The sequence below is a fragment of the Colossoma macropomum genome, unplaced genomic scaffold (assembly GCF_904425465.1).
Source record: "Colossoma macropomum unplaced genomic scaffold, Colossoma_macropomum, whole genome shotgun sequence".
Lineage (NCBI taxonomy): Eukaryota > Metazoa > Chordata > Actinopteri > Characiformes > Serrasalmidae > Colossoma > Colossoma macropomum.
Window position 1 is genome coordinate 26,953,908 of NW_023494787.1, and position 26,151 is coordinate 26,980,058.

General features: G+C 41.5%; 1 protein-coding gene across 1 annotated transcript in view; it reads right to left on the bottom strand.

Annotated features, from left to right (window-relative positions):
• Positions 1-4,155: 4,155 nt before the first annotated feature.
• The window catches only part of rnf216 (ring finger protein 216), a 28,652-nt gene continuing 6,656 nt past the window's right edge, over positions 4,156-26,151 (bottom strand). Inside the window, exons 12-17 of the mRNA XM_036566722.1 lie at positions 24,595-24,743; positions 24,406-24,484; positions 10,103-10,200; positions 7,574-7,796; positions 5,043-5,118; positions 4,156-4,685 (exon numbers count right to left, since the gene is read on the bottom strand). Of these exons, the coding sequence (XP_036422615.1) occupies positions 4,393-4,685; positions 5,043-5,118; positions 7,574-7,796; positions 10,103-10,200; positions 24,406-24,484; positions 24,595-24,743 (918 nt within the window). The 3' untranslated portion in view covers positions 4,156-4,392. The remainder of the gene's footprint in view (positions 4,686-5,042; positions 5,119-7,573; positions 7,797-10,102; positions 10,201-24,405; positions 24,485-24,594; positions 24,744-26,151) is intronic.

Below are 26,151 nucleotides of genomic sequence, written 5' to 3' on the forward strand. Positions count from 1 at the left end.
CTTAAAAAGAATGGAAGCTGTAATAAAGGCAAAGGGTGGACACACTACATACTGTAAAACTTAATTTAAAACTTAATTTGTTATATTTAGTTGAGGCTTCTGTGTAATAATGTGAACAACTTCTACTTAAAGGCCGTTTGGGACTGGAAATGAACTAAATGAAGGGTGGCCTCTGACTTTTGCACATGATCTGAAAATAATTTAAAGGTGGTTACTCATTTTAAACTGTAACTATGGGGTACTAGTGATACATCCTGCACAGAACAACAGGAAAAATGTAATGTAGTCAAGTTGTCTGTGAATTTAAGTCACACAAACGTATCTGAAAGGTTAACACAGGGCTGCTAAAGTTATTGCATTGTACTGTTCAGCTGCAAAAACAGCAGAGGACATTTTCAAAATGCCACAGAATAATGCATTCAAAAGATTTCAACGCATAGGCAGTAAAACTGAGGGTTCATTCAATTAAAAAAAAAAAAAAGCTTTAAATGTGGCATTTCCCAGTAGCCTGGGGGCAAGTGATGAAAATAGTGGCCTATGTGCACACATACACATTACACCCAGTACCCAAACACTGAGGGCAGGGGCTAAGCTCTTATATTGTCCCCTTTATTGTGCGTATGAGTCAAAGGGGCTCCTTCTTCTAATGACCTCATGCGATATGGGCAGCAGCTGCAGTTATCACATGACAGGCACTGACCCCAGGAAGCTAATCAGAAAGCTTCATGCTATGTTTGACTACCCCCTGAGGCACGGTGATGGGGGGTTGATAGCCTTCTTATGACTGTTAGTGGCTATAGTAGGATATAATAGCCCAGGGTACATCTCCTTAAATGACATTAGCTTCATCTGGCCATAGACAAAGCAAAGCTTAGAAGAAGATGACCACGCATGGTAGTCTTAACAGGATCTACAGGATGTACTTGCTTGGAGGGAGTATAAACCATTGCGGTCATTGTCTTAGCTCATAAAAAGGAAAAGGTAATCGTATGGTGAATTAGAAAGAAAACAAATTGCCCACTATTGCCAAAAAGCTAAGCTAGCCTCAGAAAAATGCCAAGGAACATTCAAAAAGATGCTGAGCTTAGCCTTTGGGTGGCCTAACCAATAAAGAAACACCGAAGTTGCACAACAGCTACTGAGGTGACAGGCATTGCTACATTTTTACTGTATGATGACATACTGAACTCCCCTTGATTCCATAAAAGGAAAGGAAATAACAATCTCTGAGCTTTTCTCACATAGTGAATGCTGGGATAGATCAACATAACACTTTTTATAGAAGAAGGTATTTCATGGTACATATTAAACTGTTCTGATAAATCTCAGCAAATAAGCAGGCCCACAAAATCCAAGGCCTGTGTCTCCTTGAGCAGAAGCCTCCTACTAACAAGGCATTTAACCTCTTTCATAATCACTCAGTGGAGAGAAACGGCTAACAGGCTAAAAGGCACATCTCCAGTTTCAGAAGTCTCTCCGGCAGTGAGCAAGCTGCCACGGTCAGTCCTCCACACCTGTAGGCCTGACCTAGTGACCTAGCCAGCAGATGGAAGTCACAATGTCAAACCGAGCCACCTCATGGTTGTGGTCAATACAAGTGCCAAGTACCAGAAAATCAAGAACCAGCCTGTCAAGCTGTTAGATTGTATCTCCGTGTGGACATCCTGTCCTCAAGCCTTCTTCAGAAAACCTTAGCAGCATCACTGTATACCTCCGTCTAGATCAGAGGTTTCCAGTTCTGGTCCTGGGCCAGAGTCCAGCCTAGTTTGGTGATTTGGTCCAAGACTAGGCTTAAACCATGTTCAGGAAATCAGTCCTGAAAGTTAATAATGTATTTTCTTTTGTCCTATAAAGGTAACATCTTAGACATGTGATACAAAAAAAAATTAAGATGGACTACCTTGACTAGGGTGTCAAGTCCTGGTGGGCCTGGTTCCCTACTCAAACAGGCTCAACTCACAACAAACTGGGGCCCAGTTACCCAATAGCATCATAGCGTTGAGATCATTCTAGTCATAGTGTTCAGTGGGACGCATTGAAGAATGAGCAAAGATGCTTTCAGGAAACCCAGCCCAGTTAGTCACCAGGTAAATAGGTGTGTTTGAGCAAGGACGTTGCCAAATTGTGCTAGATTGCTGCCCCCCAGGACCAGAACTGGATGGACTTATGCCTAATGTTAGACTATGCCAATAGGGACTGACTATTGGAAATTCTTTTATGGCCTAGCTTGAGGCTTTATCTGGGTCTGGGAAACTGGCCCATGATGTATGTTAATGTAACAAGACCCACGTAAATGTGGGCCATTTCCACTCAACCACACAATGCAAGGGGTAAATGTTGTTTTCATATGTCAGCTAATTAAAAAAAATGTCTATGAGGTTTTGATATGATAGTGACAATGTTGTTCAATAATACTGCCTGTTGTGATGTTAGTTACTGTAGACATACAGCAACAGATTGAATAACACTACTCCCTTCTTTCTTCTATAAAATTCTCAGAAGCTTTTACCGAAAGTGGTGGCCTGCGGGCTCAGTGCCAGACCCCTGGGGTAAAGGTGTGGATTCTGTAGACTCCATTGCAGACATGCAGGGCCGCCTTTTTGTCTGTGCCTGAAGCAGCAAACTGTGCTGTAAGGCCTCAGACCCAGTCTGGAGACACACAGCCAAACCCTGCTGAGGATGCAGGAGGCCAAGAGACACGTCACAGAAAACAATGCCTGTCATACTTAACTACCATCTAGGATGTTCGCAGTGTGAGCCGCAGTTAAACGCTAGCACAGTCAGAGGTAGGTTGAGGAGCTTACACCCATACTCAAGTAAAAGTATTACTGCTTTGGTGAAATAATGACATAAGCAAACTTTGTCAAAACCACCTTGAGTAGAAGTATAAAAGTAGCAGGTTAAAAACTACTTAAGAATTGGGTAACTTCAAGAACTTCAGCTTTTTAGTATGTCCAGTATCTATTGGCAGAGAAACTTTACAAATAAAGCTCTATTCGTTTTTTCTGGGATTCTTTTGGTCTAAAATAAAATCATAAACCTTGAAAGTCAGAGGCGTGATTGGATGTAAAGTAGTACAGACAATGGGCCTCATTCACCAATATATTAAGTTTTTTTCTTAAATTTGTTCCTGAGAACGTCCTAAAGACAAAGTCTACGTCAGATTCATGACGTGTTCTTAGAACTGCATATCTGTTCGCACCTTTGTGCACAGATTCTGTTCATATCCCAAATAAGAAAACATTGGTGAATGTCAGCATCTCTGTGAAAATTGTGTGGATTTCAAGAAGAAATTTCTTCTTAAGAACAGATGGTGAATGAGTCCCACTCTTACCAATGTAACAATAAAAGTAAACACAAACAAGAACTGAGTGACTAAACGTTAATGACTAAAATGTAACTTGGCACAAATGACTGATCTATTCACATTAGTGCAGAGCCTAAATGACTCAATACCAACTTTTCTGTAGCATCTGAGATGTTGTGAGAAATGTAAAAGCAGCTTTGACAATTAAAGTACTGAATACTCTATTTTTAGTCAAAAGGAAGTTTACCCTGAAGCACTTTCAGAGCACTGCGAGATCAACAATCAAATGTATCAGTATGCAAAAAATGTCAAAAACAGTAACCACGATTTGACTAGATTCCCATCATGGAAGATTCAAATTATTTCAAGCAGGAAACATCTACTACGAAACATAAGTAAGCATCATGATCCACGTTCTAAAATCCTTTTGCTGTAGATTTGCATATATTTCTTTCCTATAACAGTGCTGTTCCAACTAAATATCTTCTCAAACTTTCTAATGGTAGAGTCAAAGTGGGCATGAATGTATTAGTGGTTTTGCCTACTTGTAAAGATAGATTCATCTACACGAGACCTGGCATGAAGTAGACATCCAGGAAACTCAGAGAAAATGCCTTACACAATGTTCAGTGTTGATAATATTGGTAATTTTAGGTTACAGTCCCTAAAAATCACTCAATTAAACAATTAAATAGAAATACCAAGAGGCTGGAAGGTTTTGACCAGTGATTTTGCTCTAAATTTGATCCGAATTAAAATAAAACCTTGAATTAAGGGTTCCTGTACACTAAAAGACTGTGCTCAAGTTTTATAACAGCATATACAAATAGTAAATTCAAAGTTCACACTGCTGGAGAAATTCTTTTACTCAACATTCTGTGCTTCATATAAAAAAAAAGACTTAACAGAAAAGAGAAGAAGCAAGCCGAATAGGCACTCCGCTGCAGTTTGCAGTTTTACACTCTTAAGAAAAGGGCTCCAACGTGATAGAAAAACAAAGAGTGAGGGGCTGTTAATATAAGATTCTAGAGTCTGGGGAGTTCACACTTTCTAGTCCAACCGTGGCTCTCGGTACCACAGGTGCTTCAGAGAGGCCTGAAGAAACGGTGTGGTGGGCCGTAGTGCATAGGCATGTTAAAGTCAAAGTTGACATTGGGGACATTATAGTTGATGGGGGGCAGGTTGGGAAGCGGGGGCACATAGGGGGCGGCGATGGGCTGCAGGAGGAGCCGCTGGGGGCCAGGCAGCATCACCTGAGGGATGAGCAAGGGAGGCTGTGCAGCCTGCGGAGCAGCATTGTTGGCTGGGACTTGCACCACCCGAGGCCTCTTAGCAGGGGTGGGCTCAGGAGGAGGGCCCACTCTCTTCCCTGTGGTGTCTGATGGAGAGAATACAGAAACTATTCAAGATCTACGACAGTGTGCTACGGATCTAAATTAAAACACTTAAAGGAACAGCTATGCGAGAAACTATGTAAACAAGTCTATCGAAGATTATAACAATTCTACATGGTTTGTCGCAGATAATAAAATGTAATAATTTAGATGTGCAGTCTGCATAATGCTAAATGGTGGGGTATAAGCTTTCATTATGACAATAATCCTGTAGAAGACATCAAGTTTACCTTGCCTGATTGACTACATTTCAGGTAAGGGGAAAGTTCAGAATTACATAACTGAATGGGGGGGGTGGGGGAATCACAGTGTCAAGAGAATGTATGTGAAAAGGCTCTCACCTGTCTGACTGCTCTTTTTGTTCAGTTCCGCTTCACCCTCCTTCTGGATCTCCTGAATAATCCGCTCATCATCTTGCTAAAGAGAGACATGGAAAAGTACAGAGAGGAAGAGAGGGAGAGAGGGAGAGAGGGAGAGAGAGAAAACAAACAAAAGTCTTTCACAAAATGAACAGCTATTAAGCTCTCTGATCACTGCACATTCAGGATTAAAAGGGCAGTAAAAAATCCCGGCCAAAATCATGCCCTCGTCTGCCAACGTCCGAGTCACACTAAAGCAGAAGCAAAGGCAAAATAGGAACATCTGATGAACTTAGAGACTCCACTTCGCTTGTCAAACACAAAAAGCTCAAGTGTGCCACTTGGCTCATAGCATAGGCTCTACTTGAGCTACAGTGGGCTGCCAGGTGATTAAGCCACGCTTGAGTTTATATGCAGTTGCAGCCCCAGGCAGCCAAAATAAGAGCGCATTCTACTGCATAAATCAGGCAATTAGTGCAGATAAGGTAACAATGTCTAAACCTTTAAATACTTCATCCTAACAATTCCTGTCACTTCTACAGTATACAAGTAAATAAAGTGTTGAGAATAGAGTTTCTTAACAAACTCCTGGATATCTTTTATTCCACTGGGGGACTAAAACATTAGAATGCTCAAGTGTGAATAAAACATGAGGAGCCCTGCAATTTGTACTCAGTCATTACTCAGCTCTGATTTGCAAATGGAGCTCCAGCAGGCGGTGGGCTTATCCATTACATAGCCCGAGGCTAGCACATGAGGATTTGGCCAAGTAGCTGCAGTATTCATGTGACAGACTTCTGGCCTTTAAGGGGCCAGCGGTGGACATTACCATAAGTTACGCTACTGAAGAGCTTGCTTGGTATATGAGTCATAACTCAAGTCCTATATGGGTTCTGGTGTGTATACAGTGCCATCATAAAGCTGGAACAGGTCCTGACCACATCCAGATGTGTTTATTCAGAAGCTCAACAACTTGAGGCAATGGGAGAAGCCCAGCAGCCATGTGTATCACGTTACAGCACTTGTGTAATGGGCCCCAAGGAAGAGGTTACAGGCAGAAGGAGTATTTACCTGAGAGGAGAGACTCAATGAGCACTTAAAAGAGAGATTGAATAGGGCTTAGAGAGGGACCCCTGTAACTCAAGAGCAGCTCTGAAAAAGATAAAGCAGCAGAGAATAGATTCTCTGCTTGCTGTAGTATCTCTAGAATGGTGTCTCACCAGTACAGTGCTTAAAGTTCCAGCGAACACAGTGTAAAAATAAAAAAATGTTTGTATGATACTAAAACTGAGCATTTTATTAAACAAACAGCAAAGTTTAAATGATAAAAACTACATGAAAATATGCAGCTCAAAAAAAAAGCTGATCAGATCCATCTGTGTGGGAGTGGTGTTAATTTTCTAATGAGCACACTTAAAAATGATCAGTCCATTACTCCCAGTCTGCTACACCACTGAAGCAAAACTGAATACAACAGCTCAGGTAGGCAGAAGCAAGCAAAATGGGCTCCACGTATGCTGGTCACGTTGCATACACAGCTCACTAACATATTATCCAGATGTTTTAAAGAAGGTAAGGCTCTGCATGTGCATCTAAGGTATGAACAAACATGGAATGTGTTGGCTGTTGGAATAAAAGGCTGGTTGGACAAATGGATGAACAAACGGACGGACATCAGGCAGATAGACAGATGAGCCAACGTGGAAGCTCAGTTGTGCATGTAGTTTTAGTAGGAGTTAGCAGCTTTTGATCAGTAAGTTTCTCTGACTCAAACAGAGAGAGCATGGGGGTACATAGTTCTGTTAAAACTGAGTGGACAGGCCAAGCTACGTTACCCATGTTAGATTAGTGAGGGTAATGCTTATGCAAACACAACCCAAAATTAGGATTGCCCAGTTTACACTGCAAGGGAAGATTTTTTTGGCGAAATACATGGGCCAGTGGAACATTATTCACAGGGCAAACTTTGTACATATATACTGAGCGATTGCAAGAACATGCTTAAACATGGTTTTAGGTTCCCTGAGGCTTTAAAAGAACAGTTTGGCTACAGATCTAATTGATGCCTTTTCCCATAATATTAAATGTAGGCCTTGAGAAATGTGCTTTTTTTAGCACTATATGACATGATTTACCTTTAGAAAAAATGTACAAAAGTACAGACGAATCAGGCTTCAAGATGGATGAAACTACTGTCTTTTGCTATACAGTATATGTTTGTAAGACACAGGGCCAAGTAAGTAGCAACTTAATTAAAAATTCAGCAATTGTGTGATAAGCTCCCATTACTTATTAGTTACATTTGTCTTGTCATTTTGCCTACATTTGCCTAAAAAAGCACACTTAAAACACCAAGCATGTCTTGCTCCATGGGCTATATTTGAATAAGCGGAAATCATAAAAGTTTTTTTGTTCTACTGATTTTTTGCTCTACTGTTGCTTTTAAAGAGCATATTTAAAGGGTCTCCCACATTATTGTGAGACAAACAGAAGTGTGTGTGTAAGGGGTTTACCGTGGGGTCTGTCCACAGTGAGCACTTCTTGCAGTGACGGCAGGGGGCGCCAGGTGAGCGGGCGTGCTGGCAAAAGTGGTTGTAGCCGTTGATGGGCTCGCGGCAGAGGTAGCACATGAAGGCGCCGCAGCGGCAGGACATTCGGTTGCAACCCTCCGATTTGACCAGCCCCGTGGAACACTTATGGCACTTTCTGACACGGGCTGCTGTCATGCGCTCCTCACTGTGGCACGGGAGATAAAAAGACAAGGTTTTACATGCATCTGAAATATCACATGGCAGAAGCTACCACAGTATAGGAGACCACTGAGTAAGAAAACAGGTTGCTAAGAAAATAACGTAGCTGCGTGTTTAATTTAATCTCTGTGTGGGCCCATTTCCTGTGGGAGGAAAAGAAAAGGTGTCAAGGGCTCAGGGTAAACAGGATATTCTGTCTTTGGACCTGCTGCTTCCTCCAGCCAGAGGCAGGAAGGAAGCCGCTCTGTTGCACATCCTGGCCAGACCAGGAAGCTGACTGACCATGATAGTGTGCAGTTCCACTGAACATATTTATACAGGCCTCTGCTGTTTTGTATTCCTCCTTATAAGGGTCGATGTTGCCAACGGTCTGGTGCCCCTGGCCACAACATTTCACATTTTAGCCACAAAAGATGCAGAGCCTGTGGCCCAAGTGGCCACTTACTATAGAGACCTTTCTGTGTTTTTCTTAAACACAAAACCACCAGATCACTTTAACAAACCACCAAACCAGTTTAATTTCCACATACTAACAAATATTAACAATTAATGACAAAAGAACTACTTGTCACTCTCCCACATGAGATCTAGGCCCTGTTTGGTCAGACACAGAACTGATTGTATACTAGATTTATAACGTGATAACTTTCTAGAACTCTGAGCATTTCTTCATAGTCTGCCGTGATGAGTGGGTTATTAAAATACTACTTTACTTCCTGTGTCTGTGCTAGTAATAAAAAAAAAAAAAAATCAGAGAACAGTGGGCCTCATTCACCGACTGTTCTTAAAACCCACTTAGACAGCTTTCACAAAGATTCTGATATTCACCAATGTTTTCTTATTTGGGATTGTTCTTAGGTAAGAACAGAATCTACACACTCTAGAGCAAAAAAGTGCAAACAATTCTGAGGTTTATGAACAATTCTGCAGTTTATGAATCCGACTTTTTCTTAGGACCCCTCTCAAGAACAAATGTAAGAAAAAAATTACGAAGATATTGGTGAATCAGGCCCAATGATGACAAGGGGTGTAACAATACACTAAGCCCATGATTTAATTTGATTTACGATACAAGTTTCACAATTTGATAATGATATTTTTGAACAAAATTCAAATGAAGATAAATGGTGACTTATGTTGTTGCACTACTTCTTAATGACACTAGAGCTGGGAGGCAGGAAGAGTTAGGGCTGGGCGATATAGCAAGAGTACAAGATCAAGATCCTTAGAGAAATTTTCATGATACATGACATGCATCAAAATATTTACTTTTTTGATGTTTGATAAGCAGGAACAGACCAAATTCACAAGCAGTGCCACATTTAAACATATTATGCTGAACTACCTACAATAAAACGGGACAAGTATGCTCTCTTTTTAATAAAACATGCCATTTGTCAGTGTTGTTGAAGTAGTGATGATATCCACAACATGCTCAGAAAAACATACTGTGGTGTACTGTGATGTAATTTATGACAAAATGTTATTGTATTGTTCCCTAAAAGGAGAGTTGAAGTAAGCTGCTGATTGATGATAATTTAGTGTTCAAACAGTGCAACTACATTAAATATAGGCATAATTAGTAGAATGTCTATTCTCCACAATGCACTGTCACATCTCCACGATGAACACTGTCACAGTTCTGCATTGCAATATTATAATGCCTGGATGCGCTGTTACACCCCTAGTGATGCCTACAAAAAAATAAGAATTAGAAAGCCCAAAGTTGATAGAAGAAAAGAATCTGTGCACTGTATAGACTGATCTTCAGCAATCCCAATAACAAATCTGCAGGGCCAACTGATTGAAGCCAGATAAAGACTAATAATGACTATAATGACTATATGACTACATTGTGAAAAACAAGGATCCGCATCATTTCTTGGTTTGACTGGTATAATGATTTTGGTAGTGAAGCATGCTTGTTAACTGTATAACATATAAATATACAATAAACATGTTTCTATAATTCAGGCCTGACAATCTGTCTACCTCTGCTGCCTTATCAAAATGGAGCACTACATCTGTGTAAAGAGACACTGCCAATCCAAACTGGCTGAACTGTGTGTCTGTATTAGAGGTTACTTAGCCAAACGCTGTCATGTTTAGGGGAGCCTCACAGAGGAAGTGTGGGAAGTGCCTGAGGAAAAAGGTAGACTCAGCACTGAAGATGTTAATGGTGTTAATCACCACCCCCAGTGGGGCATGATGTCAGCGAGACCCCTGCAATTCTACTTGCTGAATTATTAAGAGGCAGGACCCTGCCTGGCGTTTTTTCATACAAGCACTTACAAAGCCACCCGCAGCCGGATCTCGTCCCTCTCCAGCACCTGCTCACAGGTCTTTCCCGCGTGCTCCTTCCACACCACATGGCACTTCCGGCAGCTCTCCTGAGGAAGGGAACACAAACAAGTCTATGCATTAACATCACCATCTAAATATACAGTGGTGAATTGGGCAGCTGTGCTGCGGCTCATTCTTCTGAAGCATGTTTGTGCATGAGGAAGCAGCCTGGGTTCCCTATATTGTGTCCAAACTGCACTCAGCCAGACCGGTAGTGCTGGTACTAGGTCTCTTCTGGGATTAAAGGGAAGGCCATTAGACTACAACTGTCTGCTCGGGTCAACACGCCACAGGATAAAAGCACACAGCTGCATTATGCACACAGCACAGTGAACACAATTGTCATTCAGTGCACCTCTGTTACCCTAATGCCCCTCCAAATAGAATTCATTAATGCCACAGAAGAACATCAACCGGTCATTTTCAAACAAAGGAACAAAGCTAGAGAACTGTTGATAAACTGGCGAGCGCATGAATGCACGCTTCTGCAGCAGAAAGGAGCGACTTTCCGGCTGTGCTCCTCCTTAGGCAGCACGCATCGCCCGTCTGGTTGCCTAGGAACAGCATTTTCATCTGTTCCATTTTAGTCATGCTTGCCCACAATGCTTTGCCTTTCAGCTGACTGCAAAGGACATCTGTCCCTGGCGCTTACCGAAAAAAACCCCATACTCTGGAGGTGTGAAGCCTAGCGTGCAAATGCTTACACAGTTCACACATTATTTGGAAATATTCGGAAACTCTGGACACAGCTGCGTTCCCTACAGCTCTACCCATTCATACATCTCCCTTATACCTTATCAATGATTACCAGTTCTTCAAAGATTGCAATCAACCATGTTCTACAGGTTTAGGAAGGGTTTTCAAAGTGTCATAGACTTCCTTTAATTCGGCACCTTCCATGTTTTTCAGCGTAGCATTAGCAGTTAGTTTTGCTCTGAGCTCAGAGATAAAGAGCACACATTGTGTGAGAACAGTTGCCATTATACACACTTTAAGCAGCCCCCTCCTCTCTCTAGCCCAGTTGGAGACACACATGCATCTAAGCACATGTGGCCTCTGCCCAGTGAGGGCCCTTCCGTCCCCAAGAGTTGCCTGGTAACAGCCCCTCTTGGCTAAATGCTGCTAACATAAATATTTAAAGACATCTGTGAATTTTAAATGCTGATGGCATATGACATGGGACAAGACAGCACCCTCAGCACAAACATGAGGGGTTATTTAAGACAGCTCTTGCACAGGAAACTGACCTACAACACAGTAAGACGTGGTTACAAAGCGACAGTCTCTTAACCACAGGCTCATAAGTGTTTTACTCAATCCCTCATCTTTAAGAATAAACACATTATTCATAGGTACTCTTTTATAAAAGCCTACACGATTTTAATGAACAGAAAGTTCAAAACTGTGCTAAAGGGTGTATCTGCCTTTTCTCCACTAACTGAAACAATGGCCATGCAGAGAGAGGCAGACATGGGAGGGGTGGTCTGGAGTTGAGCTGAGCGGTAGTATGATGAAGTATCACCCTCTAGTGGAGCTGAACAGCACAGCAGGGGAGGGACAGACTAGGAGCTGAAAAACTAAAGCAGGGAGTGAAGTCAGATATGAGTTGTTGTTTTTTTTTTTTTTAGTGTGACCTGTACTCAGCAGCATTTACATTTGAACTCGGTTGCCTCTGTAGTTTAGTTATTACTGCACCAACAAACCCTGATACGCTTCTGCCCTACTGCCCTAAATCATTTCCCTTTAACTCATCTGTCACTACTTAGAAAAAAAAATTCCATTTGCGTGTGGCAGAACCGGACATCTAGGATTCTATAAACCTGCGCTTCCTCAAATGAAAGGGGAATAAAAACGACAAGGATCGAGAAAACCCTTTATCCTGCCAAACAGATTTCTTAACATTCAGCCTATTCCCTACTGAACTTACATGGCCTTTGATTAGGCATTGCGCTCAGATAATACAGTACTGTAACACAGCATCACCAGGACGATGACAGAGAACAGGGCCCATATTTATGAAGCATCTCAGAGTAGAAGGGCTGATCTAGGATCTGTTCCTGTCAGCAGACATAAACTGTCAGAAATCCCTCCCTATTACAGAAATAGTGCTCTGTGTAGTGTGTCACCAATCTTGTAGTGCTGTTTGAATTCTCAGCAATAAAGCTTTTAGCTGTTTCATCAACATTATCCAGGCAGTTCACTATATACACTATATGTCCAAGAGTATCCGGACACCCTTTATATTTAGTCATTTCAGCTACTTTAAGGGACACCCATTACTGATATAATTGTTCAATTTTGCCTGCACAGTTTATATACTTCCTATAGGAAAGCACTGCTAATAGAATTGGACGCTTTGGAGTAGTCACACATGAGCCTACGGTCATCGAGTCCAATGCGTCGGCTAGAGAGGTATAAAGTCTCCCAGCACTGGAACTGCATTCTCTGAAGTGATGGAGCTCCATCCAATACCTTTGGGATGAGCTGAAGTATCGTTTGTGATCCAGAATACCAGTAGCTGACTTCAGTAATGCTTTTGTGGCTGAATGCAATCAAAACCTCACACGTTCCAACATCTAGTATAAAGCTTTCCCAGAAAAGCAGAGGCTGTTACTGCAGCACAAAGGAGCAAAATCACTATTAATACCCTTGACTGCAGAAGAAACAGAAGGTACTGACAAACTTTTGGACATATGGCAAATCAGAGTACAGTGCTCAAACTACAGGACTTGCTTTCTGTAGATTAAAGTTAAGAGTAATTCCAGAATAATGCTCTGGATATGGCATTTAGAACACTTAAATTCTTCAGATTAGCGTAGAACACAGTGCAGGACTTTGAAGGAAGTACTTACTACACAAAGCTCAGCTGACTATCAGACTGAGAGTTGTGAGCATGCTTCCACCCTCACTTATATAGTGCGACTAAAAATACAGCTGTGACATCACGCTGACATCACCCCGGTGAAGGAGCACACCTCCATGGTGAATGAACACTTCCTGGACCGCTCAGAGTGTGCCGGGGAAGGGCCGGAACAAGCCCTGAACCCTACTGCTGATGCAAGCCTTCCTGACTGGCAAAGCTCCTTCAAGTGCTTCTGAAAACTCACTGGAGATTTAAGTTCTGGCTCTAATTTTTCCCCAACTTCTAGAGGCCCATTAGCCCCATTAGCTTTATCCATTTGTTTAGCCCTTCTGAATTTTCACTGCATCTTGTCTACCAAGATGACAGTTTATATGTCTGAGTAAGGGGAGTGGAAAACTACTAAGCCAAAAGTTTCCAGAGGCATGTTGAGGAATTACCACAGGCTGGTTTTTAATACCATGAATCACACTAAAAGCTGCCTGGAGAGAGGGGAAAAAAGAACGCTTCACCAATGCCAGAGTGAAAAATTTTAGCCTGGGAGACATTGAGCACAGAACAAGCACTCCCAGGGCACCAAAGTGACAGGAACCAGCTCGACCGCACAGGATGTGTGCGTGTGTTTGTGCCAGTTCAACTTTTCAAAAGCGAGAAGTGGAGTTTGTAGCCAGCAGAGGCAAACTAGAAAAACAGCAGAGGAAAACCGAGTTAACGGCAAACCCTTTATCTCAAAGCACACAAGCCCAGGCTGCCGCTTCAGTTACAAGTTCCTGTAAGTAAAGATCAATCCTCCAGCCCCAGCGCTACTCGGCTTCCTGCACAAACATAAATGTGCCTGGGCAGCTGCTGTTTAGAGGAGGGGGAAAAGGAGGCTGGTTTTGGGGCTGTTATGGAATCATGAGGGCACCCAGCAGCTGCCCTTCTGATCACTCCCTTATCCACTGCAGTTGGGCCAGAATGCAAAACAGCAGGCCGGCCACAGAATGCATAACCACAATAAAGAGTAGACTCAGCATGGCTCTGTCTATAGCAGGTTTCCTAAATTTGAATGTACTGCGTTAAATATACGCAGGTTATTATGAAAAGTCTCACAGATGAGTGTTGCCACTCTCCCCTCTTCTCATCTGTACCATTTCCCCCCAGCTAGCGCATAGGAGGAAAAGCAGCAGCAGCAGCAGACCTTATAAGGCAGAAGAACACTTTAGCGGCGCGTCTGATTGGGGGGCTGCTGCCTCCGCAGTCAACTCCACATTCTAGAGGAGTGCTGGCCAGTATGAGCCTGGGGGAGACAGAACATACACACAAATGCACACAGCCGCCAAAGCAGCAGATTACAGAGCTCCAAACGAAAGGTATTTTTCATTGTGAAATCGAGGAGTGTCGAAGCAGGGCTGGGCTCATGTTGTTCATGAATGGCTGAGGGTAAATGCTGTGAGGGAGAAGACATACAACTCCCAGTAGGTTAGGCAACATGTCTCAACTAGATCTACCCACCAACATTAACAGCTCAGTAGAGTTTCCATAAAAGGAGCTTCTGTAGCTCATACTGACAAACGAGTGGAAGCAAGGAGGAGCGTGAAATAAATGCTATAAAAATGACACAAAGTAAGCAACTATGTAACAATCTCTCATTTCACTGCAGTAATAACCAAATAATAACTACTGTAACGTTGCACAAAGGTCTAAAACTCTTACACAAGCTATCAAAACAACTTAAATGAAACACAGTGGCAGCAAGTCATGGCAAACAAAGAGAGCTCGTGAGCAGTTGCATGTGAAGTTACGGACCTAAAGAGAAGCCACATCACTGCACTCAACTGCCACAGATAAAAATGGCATTCTTTGAAATGTGCATCCTTCTGAGAGGAAAAAAATAAGTTCAAAAAAATTTCTGGGTCAAACATAAACTGTACTACATTTCAAATCTGAATGATCTGGGTCTGGCCAATCAGGGGCCTGGAGCAGCTGAAAGAGGCGGGGTCCTGGAGGTGCTGAGGCGGAGAAAGTGTGTCAGTTATATAACTCTCTTTCATCTGCCTGCAGCCATGGCTGGGCTGAGTGGGGGACTGAAGAGGGCAGGGCTTGAGTTCACCCCTTAAACAACGCCTCATGTGTTAGAGTAAAGAGGAAGGAGAGAGCTCGGGGGTACACTTCCCCACAGATAAATGAGCCATTTGGGAGAAGGAGGAGGGGGAGAAAAGCCTCTGAAGCTCACTGGCAGGGCAGGGCACTCGCTGCTAGGGGTATTGGGATTCCAGAGGTTTACACGCTGGAATGTTCTTCAACATGAGTGCAGCAGGGCTGCAGACGTCTCTCAACACATCCTGAGAGGCTTTTTAATAGCTTGTGGCTCAGTGGTTCAATATCTGTTGCAGCTTGCAAGAGGCCTAATAAATCGAGCTTCTGAGCTTCAGAGAGGCAAAGAATGTAATGTTGCATCTTTAAGTAGTCCTGAAATATCCAGCAGATGTAGAGCGCCTTTGGAAACTGAATTTGCCAAAAGATTCAACATTCACCGTGCAGTTTTCTTCAAGATCCATTGCTGTTCACAACTCTAGACGCTATAAAACAATTGTATCAGGGAAAAATTACATTTGCACAATTTTTTCCTTGCCTCAAATGCAGTTCATCAGCCAAAGGTCTTAGATACCACAGATATAAGCTATATAACTGATGCGTATTTTTGCTCAGAAAACCACTAATATTAGAACAAATACAATATTAATACATAAGTAGTGATTTTACATGTCAATGTTTTCATTTAACCACTTCACAACCTCTTCTTGTTGCAGCGCAGTATTAATAATACTTACTATCTAATGTACTAGAATGAATCTAACGATTCTTTATTATTTTCATTAAATTATTCTTTATTTCATGTTTGTGTATAATTATATGGTTAAGATGTTAACAAAGTCATTCCAAGTGGTTGGAAATGCTCCATTCTAAATAAACTTAAATAAACAGAGTCAGATTTGTTCAGTGTTTAACGCATCTAAAAGATCCCTCAGGGGAAGTTGTTCATGAAATAGGTATAAATACGCTTCCTGACAACAAACATTGTTTTATGAGAGATAAAGATTTGGCCTCATTTACAATATGCATAATGGTGGAGGGGTACATGCAGAGCGTTTTAGCATTATCAACAATATCAAGATTATATACAGTAATTCAAGATGATGTGTAGGTTCACTGGTAGTTTTGAATAGTAAATAAAATGGCTATATTTGTGTTTTAGACATTGCAGCATGTGGTTTCTATCACTACCACTGTAAGGAAATATGAGTCGGTATGTTTCTCATCAATGAACCATTTCACATCAAACCACTTTGAATGACTATGTATGTCTCAACCACTGAATTATGCAGAACACCAAAAACTAAATTAGTAAAATTCCCCTTTAAATTAGATCAGGAGTGCTGGTGGTGGATTTAAACAAATCAACGTGATGGTGGAGGCACTGAGGAGACACTCGAGACCAAACATAAAAGATAGCCACTCAAAAGATAACTACTTTTTTAGAAAACAAGACATTCCTATTACTTGTTACTGTACTAATGTTCACATTTATTCTAAGATCGTGTTGTGTTTTTACAAAAAGAAATACAGTTACTGTTCAGGTAAACTGGTAAACAATTTGCTTAGTTGGATAAGACTTTTGCACAGCAAGGCCTGTTTGATGTTTGTTTGGTTCCTTAGTTTTACACTGCAACTACAAGACCAATGTAGCTAAAAAGTAAATGAAGCTCACACTGTAATTGCCCACTTTTTTAGATGACAGTATTTCATACAGTGTCAGAAACTTATGCAAGTCTATATGGGATTTCTTAACTCAGGAGTTGAGGCAAGTGTGTGATGATCTATGTAGCAGTTTGCATGATGTTATCGGGTCATTATAAGCATCTATTACTTTCTATCACCCTCCTAGCTCCAGTATAAAACCAAAGAAGCAACATTTTACCCACTACAGGCTGTGTGCTTATTACATTTACTAAGTAAATGGGGGAATTCGTGCAAGTTAGATTCTTCACCAAACTGTTGCTTTAACGCTGACAGCAGCATAACGAAGCGGGACCAAAAAGGTCAGAAAAGAGGAAGAGAAAGTGAAGCCACGTGATGACACTCCGCCACCCTGCCGCTCTCCATTTCCCGTCACCCTCTCCTGTGACACATGCAGGAGGAAGAGACCAGAGGAGCAGCAAAATGGAGGGCTGGACTGATAGCACTAAATCTACCAGGAGTGTTATGAGGGCAGCCAAAGACCAGGCTTTTGGAGGGTGGGTGTCAGTGGGTGTTTTTCCCGCGCTAGAGCTCTCTCTTGCTCACTCTCTCCCCTCTGGCTGTGATGTTCTGCAGGAGGAGTGGGGTGGAGCAGGCCGTGGGGGCGGTGGCGGGGATGGAGGGGGCGCGCATGTAATCAACTGCAGCTGTGGAGCTGGGTGAGGCACCCTTACATCCAACAAAGATCAACACCGCCACCCAGTGGACAAAGGAATGTACTACATCCTTTCTACCAATACAGTTCTCCTCCTAGACAATCTTATTGAAAAATTAGCCCTGCTTAGAAAGTGTTTGGCCATTGTTATAATGTAAAGCTTGTGACAATAGAAGAACCATATATAGAACCAAATACAACATGTTTTCCATCAATCTGAAGAACCATTTCACCAAAAGAACCATTTAACCTCTTCAACTCCTTGAGATCACCGGTGGTTCCGAAACACACTTCGTCATATTCTTCATAACTTTTAGATTTCATAAGCTACATTCAAAAAGTGGGTGTCATATGAGAGCTGTCTTCTTTCCAGTCAAACAGATGGGTAATGTAATTTTAAACCCTTATAATAGAAGAAGCTGAACTCACAATTTTTTTGGTCTACTGAAAGTTGACCCATTTTTCCATAAATTTGGGCTATAAACTATGAACAGATGGTGTCTTTTCAGTGATATACTCTGTTAAAATTATTTTTATAAAATAATACAAAGAACGTCTAAGATTTTTTGGCTTTCAGCAGTAAATTGTAAGCATATAGCAATGTGTATGATCATAAAACACGTTCTGTTAATTTGAAAAGAACTTTTACAAAACATAATGTACATTTATTTCATGCAGTTACTGAATAATTTGCCTTACAATTTGGTCATGTAAATTCAGATGGAAAAAACAAAATATACCCTGGAGAATTCAAATGGTTCTTCTGAGCGTTCAGAACCATTGTCTTTACTAAAGAACCCTTGAGGAACCATCTTTTTAAGGAGTGTATGTGTTAATGATGCACAGAAATTCAGAAGTGTTGCAAGCATATTGATCTACATGTTACTGTAGTATTTATACTTTGCCACAATGTTAAGTATATTAAGGCAGTGTGTTATCTGCAAGATAAATCATGGTTGGACCACATGGCAAGTTTTAAAACTATGGCCAATTACTCTTGAAGAAAGTGCCAAATTCACTTGACTGTCCCAATCAAAAGTTCCAAGTAGACAACACAACCACTGCATGGGCAGTTCCTGACAGATTAACGTTAAACCTAACATGTTGATAAACGTGTCAAGAGTATCTCCTCTGTAAATCCGCTTTAAACAAAAAGATGCTGTCCTCTGCTGGGCTGACCAAAAGAATAAAGAATGACAAATTTATCCTTTTAGCATCCACAGTTAAAACAAATGTCTACGCTTTGTTGAGACTGCTAAATGTTAGCTACTACCATCCCTTAATACAGGGTCTTATGTGTGATGACTGTTGGTCATAAAGATTACGATGGACTGTTTGCTGACATTCAAACAATGTTAGCCACCACAACCAAACAGATACAACCACATTTAATTTCAAAGAATATCGTCCAGTAACCAGACGTACCCGTGGAACTCAAGGCATCTCCCACAGAGACTCCTTCACAGTTAATGCTGGGAGGATCTTAACCTTTGAATATCATTTTGCTAGACACACAGACCTCTAAAGTCACTTCATAGTCAACAATATGCTCATAGAGAGCTCTGGGTCTAAGTAGTTTTTTCTCTATTATGAAAAACGTATAATATTTTGTATTTATATGTTGTGTGCAAACTTTGCTTCTTTAACTTAGCACTGGAGCTACGATGCAAATCTCTTCCAGAAATACATCCCCAAGTCTTCTCTTAAACTGCTCAAATCACCCAGTTGTCTTCATTAAGGTCGTGCAGAGTTGCTGATGTGGTTTAGGACACGGCGTGACTTACCGTGAACTATAAAAATTAATATAACAAAACTTGTAGCTGAGTGCAGCGGGCAGCCGTTTAAGACTATAAGTGCAGCATTCTGCCTTCTCTTCACATGCACATACGTCACACAGATAAATGGATGCTACGGACTACATTCATGATTTCAATAGTTTCTTTTTATTAATAACTGTTAATCTTGAATTTTCAAACTGAAGATGTACGTTTATAAATACAAACAACAGAAAATCCTAAACATAACCTAGAGTCAATGTGTCCACATGATGGGTGTGAATGTGAAAGGGGAGCCAGATTTCTCTTGGGGAGATGAAATTCAGCACACTTGACCGTGGAACTGACACTTGACTACCGTGTTCGGCTCCACGGTTCAGCCCCTCGTTTTTCTAGCTCACAGTAAGCCATACTGTGTCCTGAATTATACCGACAAGTCTATGCGACTTTAATAAAAATCTGGCTTGAGTGGGCTGAGAAAAGTTTTGGAAACATATTTATGAAAAAGATTTGGGTGACAATTGACTTCTTGTGTTTGTTAGCAATGTTAGCCTTATAGTTCCAGTTTAAACTAAAATTAGACACGACTCATCTGATTGACTACATCTGAGGGAAGTGAAAAGCTGCAAATCTGATTCAAATAATTCCTTTAAGTAGTCGCAATGCAAATATAGCCACATACATGCTACAAGCTAATTAACACTCCTGTACATCTAATTGATGCCAAAAGTACAGGAAACTAAGGCTACTGGGATCCCATAAGTATACACTACTGTAACACTATTATGTAACAACACCAGCTACACAAATTGTAGCCTCCTACTGCCAAAGCCATTTTACTACCACACTTGACAGAGTGTTTTGGTAATATTGCCAGTCTTATGATGTCAGTTGTTAGCTTGCATGTAGCTTACATTTTGACTATTTAACAACCCTGCAGTGCAACGGCAAAATGATTTTCAGAGCAAAAATGTATGCAAGACAAAAACTACAGTCTTGGGAACCTGTTGGTTAACCGCAAAGCATCAGAGACAATTTCCAATTCATTTATGCCCATAAGCAGAAACAGCTTGGACCCAGCACTCGTTCAGATGCTAATGACTGATACATTCTCAGAGGTTTGCTAGTAGTGTAGCATGCAGCATAACTAAAGCATGTTAGGCAGGGAAGAGTATTCCTAGAACCAGATGTAAGAACTGCTACTTTAGTATGCACTTTTGAAGCTTCAAAGAGAGTTTGAATTTGCAAAATGTTGCATCACGTGTGGATTTCTCAGTCATGGGAATTACTTTGCTTCTTTTTATCCCAAACCACTGATCAGTCACTCTCAGAATGCTCTCCTCACTCACACACAGATACACACACAAAGCCCTGTCTGTGCTTCATTTATTCAGTTAGAGAGGACCTCTGGCATGCCTAAGCCCACAGATCTTATTAAAGACTATACAGTGTGTGGATGGAGTTAGCTTGCCCTCACACTCTCACGCACTGCCCTTTTGCTGCCACTTAGCCACATTAGGCAGTATGTGGGTGGAGTTAACCTGCCCTCACACTCACGCACTGCCCTTCTGCTGCCACTTAGCGAGATTTGGCCAGGGAGTGGACACTGATTCCCAGGGACAGCACTGCAGACAGCACTTGATACTCAGGGCCAAGGAAAACCACAGCCAGAGTGGCTGGAGCCTGGCAGGCACCAAGCTACGATAAACAAAACATTGAGACTAGAGATGGATATGGTTATTTAAATGTACATCTTTTCAAGCTCTTAATTCCTAATCCTAATATTCATTTAACTAATCTGGTTTGGAATTTTAAAATAGAGCTTATGTAGTAGGCCTACATTAGAGAAAATTGGTACCCAAGCGGCTGGTAATGCATTTCGCATTGAGGGTAAAGCTGACATCTAAGCAGAGCTATGTATGGAAATGAGTCTCACAGAAAGATAGCAAATTTGTACAGTGTAAATACAACTTAATCTGTAGCTTAACGGGTGTTAAATTTAAAACTTAAAAAAAAAAAATATATCAGCAAACCTACCTAACGATTTAGTACGTACTTGTCTTATGCAAGCTGCACGTGATAAAATAAAGTTAATGAAATGTTTATTTTTCATATATAACATTTTCTCATCAAGGCATTTGGCTGGTATTAGTTTTAAAATGCAGATTCTGAAATATAAAAATGGTTAAAATGCCAGGAACTTTAGGCCGATGCCAAAATTGGATGTTATTCATGTACAACTGCTGATATACATTTACAAAATGTAGAAATTGGGACCAAATCCATCTGATTGGCATTACAGAGAAATGGAACATTAATTAATTACAAACACAGCAAAATGGGGGAACAAATGCAGACCTTTTAGCTCAGTAGCCAAGCGCCACCTACGTGTCCTGCTCATCAAGAGAGCAATAAACGCGTCATCAAATCAGTCAGTTTGAAACACCAGTCAAATATAACCTGTCTTATGCTGATAATTTCTTTTTATTTTTTAGTAAATTGTCTGCAAATACCAAAATGATTCTGATATAACTGTGCATCACTAGTATACACTAAGAAAGTGCTCAGGTACTTGAGAACCCAAGTTAACCATTTGAGGTGCCAAAATGAAATCATTATTTGGGCATTTATTATGTTTTGTTGCAGGAAGACCAGCAATTCAGAGAATCGTGATGGTTTTTTACTTGCATTTGTGAGCAAGTATGTTAGATTATAATTTTACAAAAGATGACTGCCTGAAGGTCAGCGTGTTCCCAAGGACGCAATGTTAAGGATGTAACTGAGAAGGCAGAGACAGAGTGACCATCACTTACTACTCTAGCTGACGCTAGCTAGATCCAAAAACAATGAAAATATACTTCTTTGACAAATAACATGTTGGCCCATCATCCACTGAGGAGAAAATACCTCATGCAGAAAACGAGTTCTCATCAGCAGCCAACGTGGCACTTGTTATCTCGGTTAGCACATTAGCTCATCTGAAGAGGAAGCCTCTGCTACTCGGCCAACATGAATAACTACTGAGAACTCTCAAGGATACTTGAATATCAAAATTTAGTGAGAATGCACATCACTAGTATACACCAGACCAGACAATATCAGTGTTTCTGCACAGATCTAAGGTGCATTCTCCTTCTGCCTCAGTCAGGTGGTGGGTTAATAAAGCGATGACACAGAGGACGGCTCTGTGGCGAGTGTCCTTGAGCGAGTTTCAAGAGCTGTCACACTGACACAGACTCAATCACGCCACGGTGGAATTCCCTTAATCACAGGCTTTCTTATGGAGTCCTCCACCAGCATGACAAATCAAGCGGCCACTGGGAGTCCCGCTCTCACCAGATGAATATTTCATATATTTCATATCACACACGTGACGACCACTCCTTAAGGGCAACACACACAAACCCCAAGCAGCTATGATGCACGACACGCTACACGAGCACTTCAAACAGCCTGGAGAACTCATGACTGAAGTGTTTCCTCCCACAAGGTCAAGAGGGGACTCCGCATAAAGAAAGTATATCAAAAAGACACACTTTTACAGTAAATGACTCCCTGTGAGTCAAACAGCTCTAGGTCATCACTGACCTTGTTTTTATTCATGCTAGGTGGACTGCAGAGCTCCTGCTATTACTCTGTTAATTCTTTCTCCTCAGCGTGTGACAGGCGAAGGCAAAGATTTCAAAGTAGGGCTGAACAATTTGGGAAAAATACATAAATGGGATTTGTCTGACCAATATTGATTGTGGTTTAAATTGCGATTATTTTCTATAAATTAAAGTCCAGACCTGGGTTTTTTTTTTGGCCAAGCAGACTGGCAAATCCAGTTTTGCGGCTTGAAATCCCCAGGGACACAGTGTAAATTTTTAAAAAGGTATGTATGGGATTTGAAAATTGCAATTTTGACACAAGAATGATTTATCTTTCAACCCTATTTCAAAGTAACAAAGCCCGGAGGAAGGTTTCCAGGACAAAGAAAGAAAAACAGAAAGGGTGGGGAGAAAGAGAGGGGCAGAGAGAAAGCTAGACAGCGACAGGGAAAACACCCCCCGCCAACCCCCAAGCATTCCTCTCTGTTTTGTCGGGTTGAGAAAGTGGCTGTTAATGCAGCGTCCTTGACACGGTGCATCTGGTAGCTCAAACACACAGAAACGGCTCCCTTTCTACTGGCACAGCCTGGCACATTCCCGAGAACTCCCCCTCACACATAACACAGATAACAGACCAAACGCCTACAGCTTACACACACACAGCATGATGAAACCATCCCCTTACAATTCATCAAACGCTGTCAGCTCTTAGGAGATTGCACAACACAGGCAATACTGGAATGTTTAAACAATAGGTCCTTGTTCCAATTACAAGACTACAAGCAAAGTAGACCATTGCGTATGGTTTCATATTTCTCTCCTTTAACTGGCTGTGAAATTTTGATTTATTGGTGTATTGATCTGTTTGATTCTGCTGAACTGTTCAACCCCAGCTAAGCTGCCTTTAAGGCCTTGAGTACCGCATGCTCACAGCAGACAAGATGAATGCCTGTGTCTTTGTTCCTGGCCTGACCCAGGTCATTCGAGCAGAGGACGCCCTGCCAGTGCAGAAACTCCATTAGTCTGGTGTCCACCTGCACTATTCATCATGTGGGTGCAGGCCTGAGGCGCATTAGCTCCTGGTCCCACCATGACCAATTCTACGGGTCCACAGCACCACCTAGTGACCACCAATGGGCTCTGTCATAGAGGCCCAACTTATACTGAAAGGGTCAGTTTCCCAGGCCCAGATTAACCCTAAGCTTAGGCCAGGGGTTCTTAACATTTTGACCCAAGGACTCAAATGAGAAAACCGATACCAAACTGGGACCCACACAGAAAATGACTACTACCCTTTAGGAGATGAAGCACGCTGTATGAACAAGAGCGACAGGCTACAATCACGGAAGAGCCAGAACACAGTGCAAACGCTGCTCTCTCGCTGGGAACTGAAAACTGCTTTGATCCTGTTTTCATGTTTTCATATTAAAGTTCATGTGAACGCTGCATTCACACAATGAAAATTATGTTATTTAATTACAGAAATGAATAATTACATTGGGATGAAGCTTATTGGGTACAACCGGGTACAATTTGGTATGATTACTTTTTTTAAACATTTGACAAAAAAAAAAAAAAAAATTCATACTTACCTTTCTGCAGCGAGGATTAGGGCAGCTGAACAGAGAAATCTCTTTGTCCAAAAGGGCAGGGAAGTTACAGAATGGACACCTTGAAAGTGAAAACAAAATTCCCATACTTAGCGACTCAAACCAACTGAAAAGTATTTCTTGCAGCCATGTGTGAGTTTGTGTTTTGTCCAGTCTGGCATTTTGATATACCTGACCAGCTCATCTGCGCAGGTGGCAGCTACAGCCTCCTCTGCCTGCCGCTCGTAGTATTTAAATAGGATGTTCTCCGGTAAAACTTTCTCCAGCTCACTTGTGGGGAATGAGCAGGTACAGTTCCCATCCATGCAGCTGAGCTCTGACTGCAAAAGAACATCACTCTTATTAGCAAATTAATGATGACCAAAATATTGACAACTAGCCCCAATCAGCCTGCTTGAGACCCATATCATATAACTAACTAACTAACACATAACACAGTAACACTGAACACTGAAGCTAAAGCAGGTAGTGACGTTCATGGAAGGACAATACGGTCTCTCTACAGCCTCTTTCACAAAATACTAATGTTTATAGCTCGCTATTCTATTCACTCAAACAGAGTAAAGTCAGCACAAATAGACTTAGGTAGCAAATGTCGACCTTTTTCGTCTCGGCTTTGTTAACCTACATGCCTCCACGCGTATTGGGGAATTGGCAGTGATTGTGTGTTTAAAACAAGCTAAAAATCATACAGTATAGGTGAAAATCTGCCAAGGCGGAATGTTTAAAGTGACCAACAACTGTGTGTCTGACTGTCACAGAGTCAGTACAGTTTCTCTGTGTCAGCAGACCCCCCTTCACTGCATTTGTTCTTTAGCACAGCAGCTACATTCAGCTTACATCACACAGTATCAGCAGATATCGGAATGTTGGTATCGGTGAATTTTTAATGAGTAGGAGTAAATGAGCACGGTATCAGCCCAATACTAGTACTGGTACCAGTGCATCCCTAATGTAAACACTGTTAAATTTTCAAAATGTACTATTTACTCTCCAGTCCATACAGTCCCTATATGAAAGGCAAGCAGAAAAAAGAGTCTATTTTGAATCAACTGTTTCTGTGAGGTCACAAAAAACCAATGTATTTTCATATATCCACCCATTCACTCCATAGCAGATTAGCCTGCACATTCACAAGTATAGTCCAAGTTATAAGGAGTGTTTGTCACATTGCTTCTTAAATGAGGCACAATGTACAATAACCAAGTAGAACAGAGATCAGTAACATATGAGCCTTTAAGTTACAGTAACCAAAAACAGCCAATTAATTCTGTTTAATTAAGGGAGGAAAAAGGGGAAAAAAATAAAAGGGCATGTGCCCTTTAAAGAAAATGTCCACGCAAAATTGGACTAAGCTACAAATATTCAACACTTAAGCCACACAGCAGAATACTGTGATGTGTATCTGGTCACATGCCTGAGTTCAAAATAGCAGAGCAGGTTTGAAAGTGAAAGACTTCTGGGTAAAGATGTGGAAAACACCTTTACCACAAGAAGAAAAACAAGGGGTATTTGTCCTTCACATGTACCCTTCACAGGTACTTTACACAATGTTGCTTAAATGACTTGCTGCTTTCAGTTCTGTTCCACTTTCATTGTGGTGACTCTACAGAACAATGCCACATATGCCAAAGCATACATGCAAACATGGATCCTCAGAGAAGCTACTAGTTAGATAAGACCTGAGGAAGTGTATTAGCTGAGATAAGTACTCTGCTGACAACATTC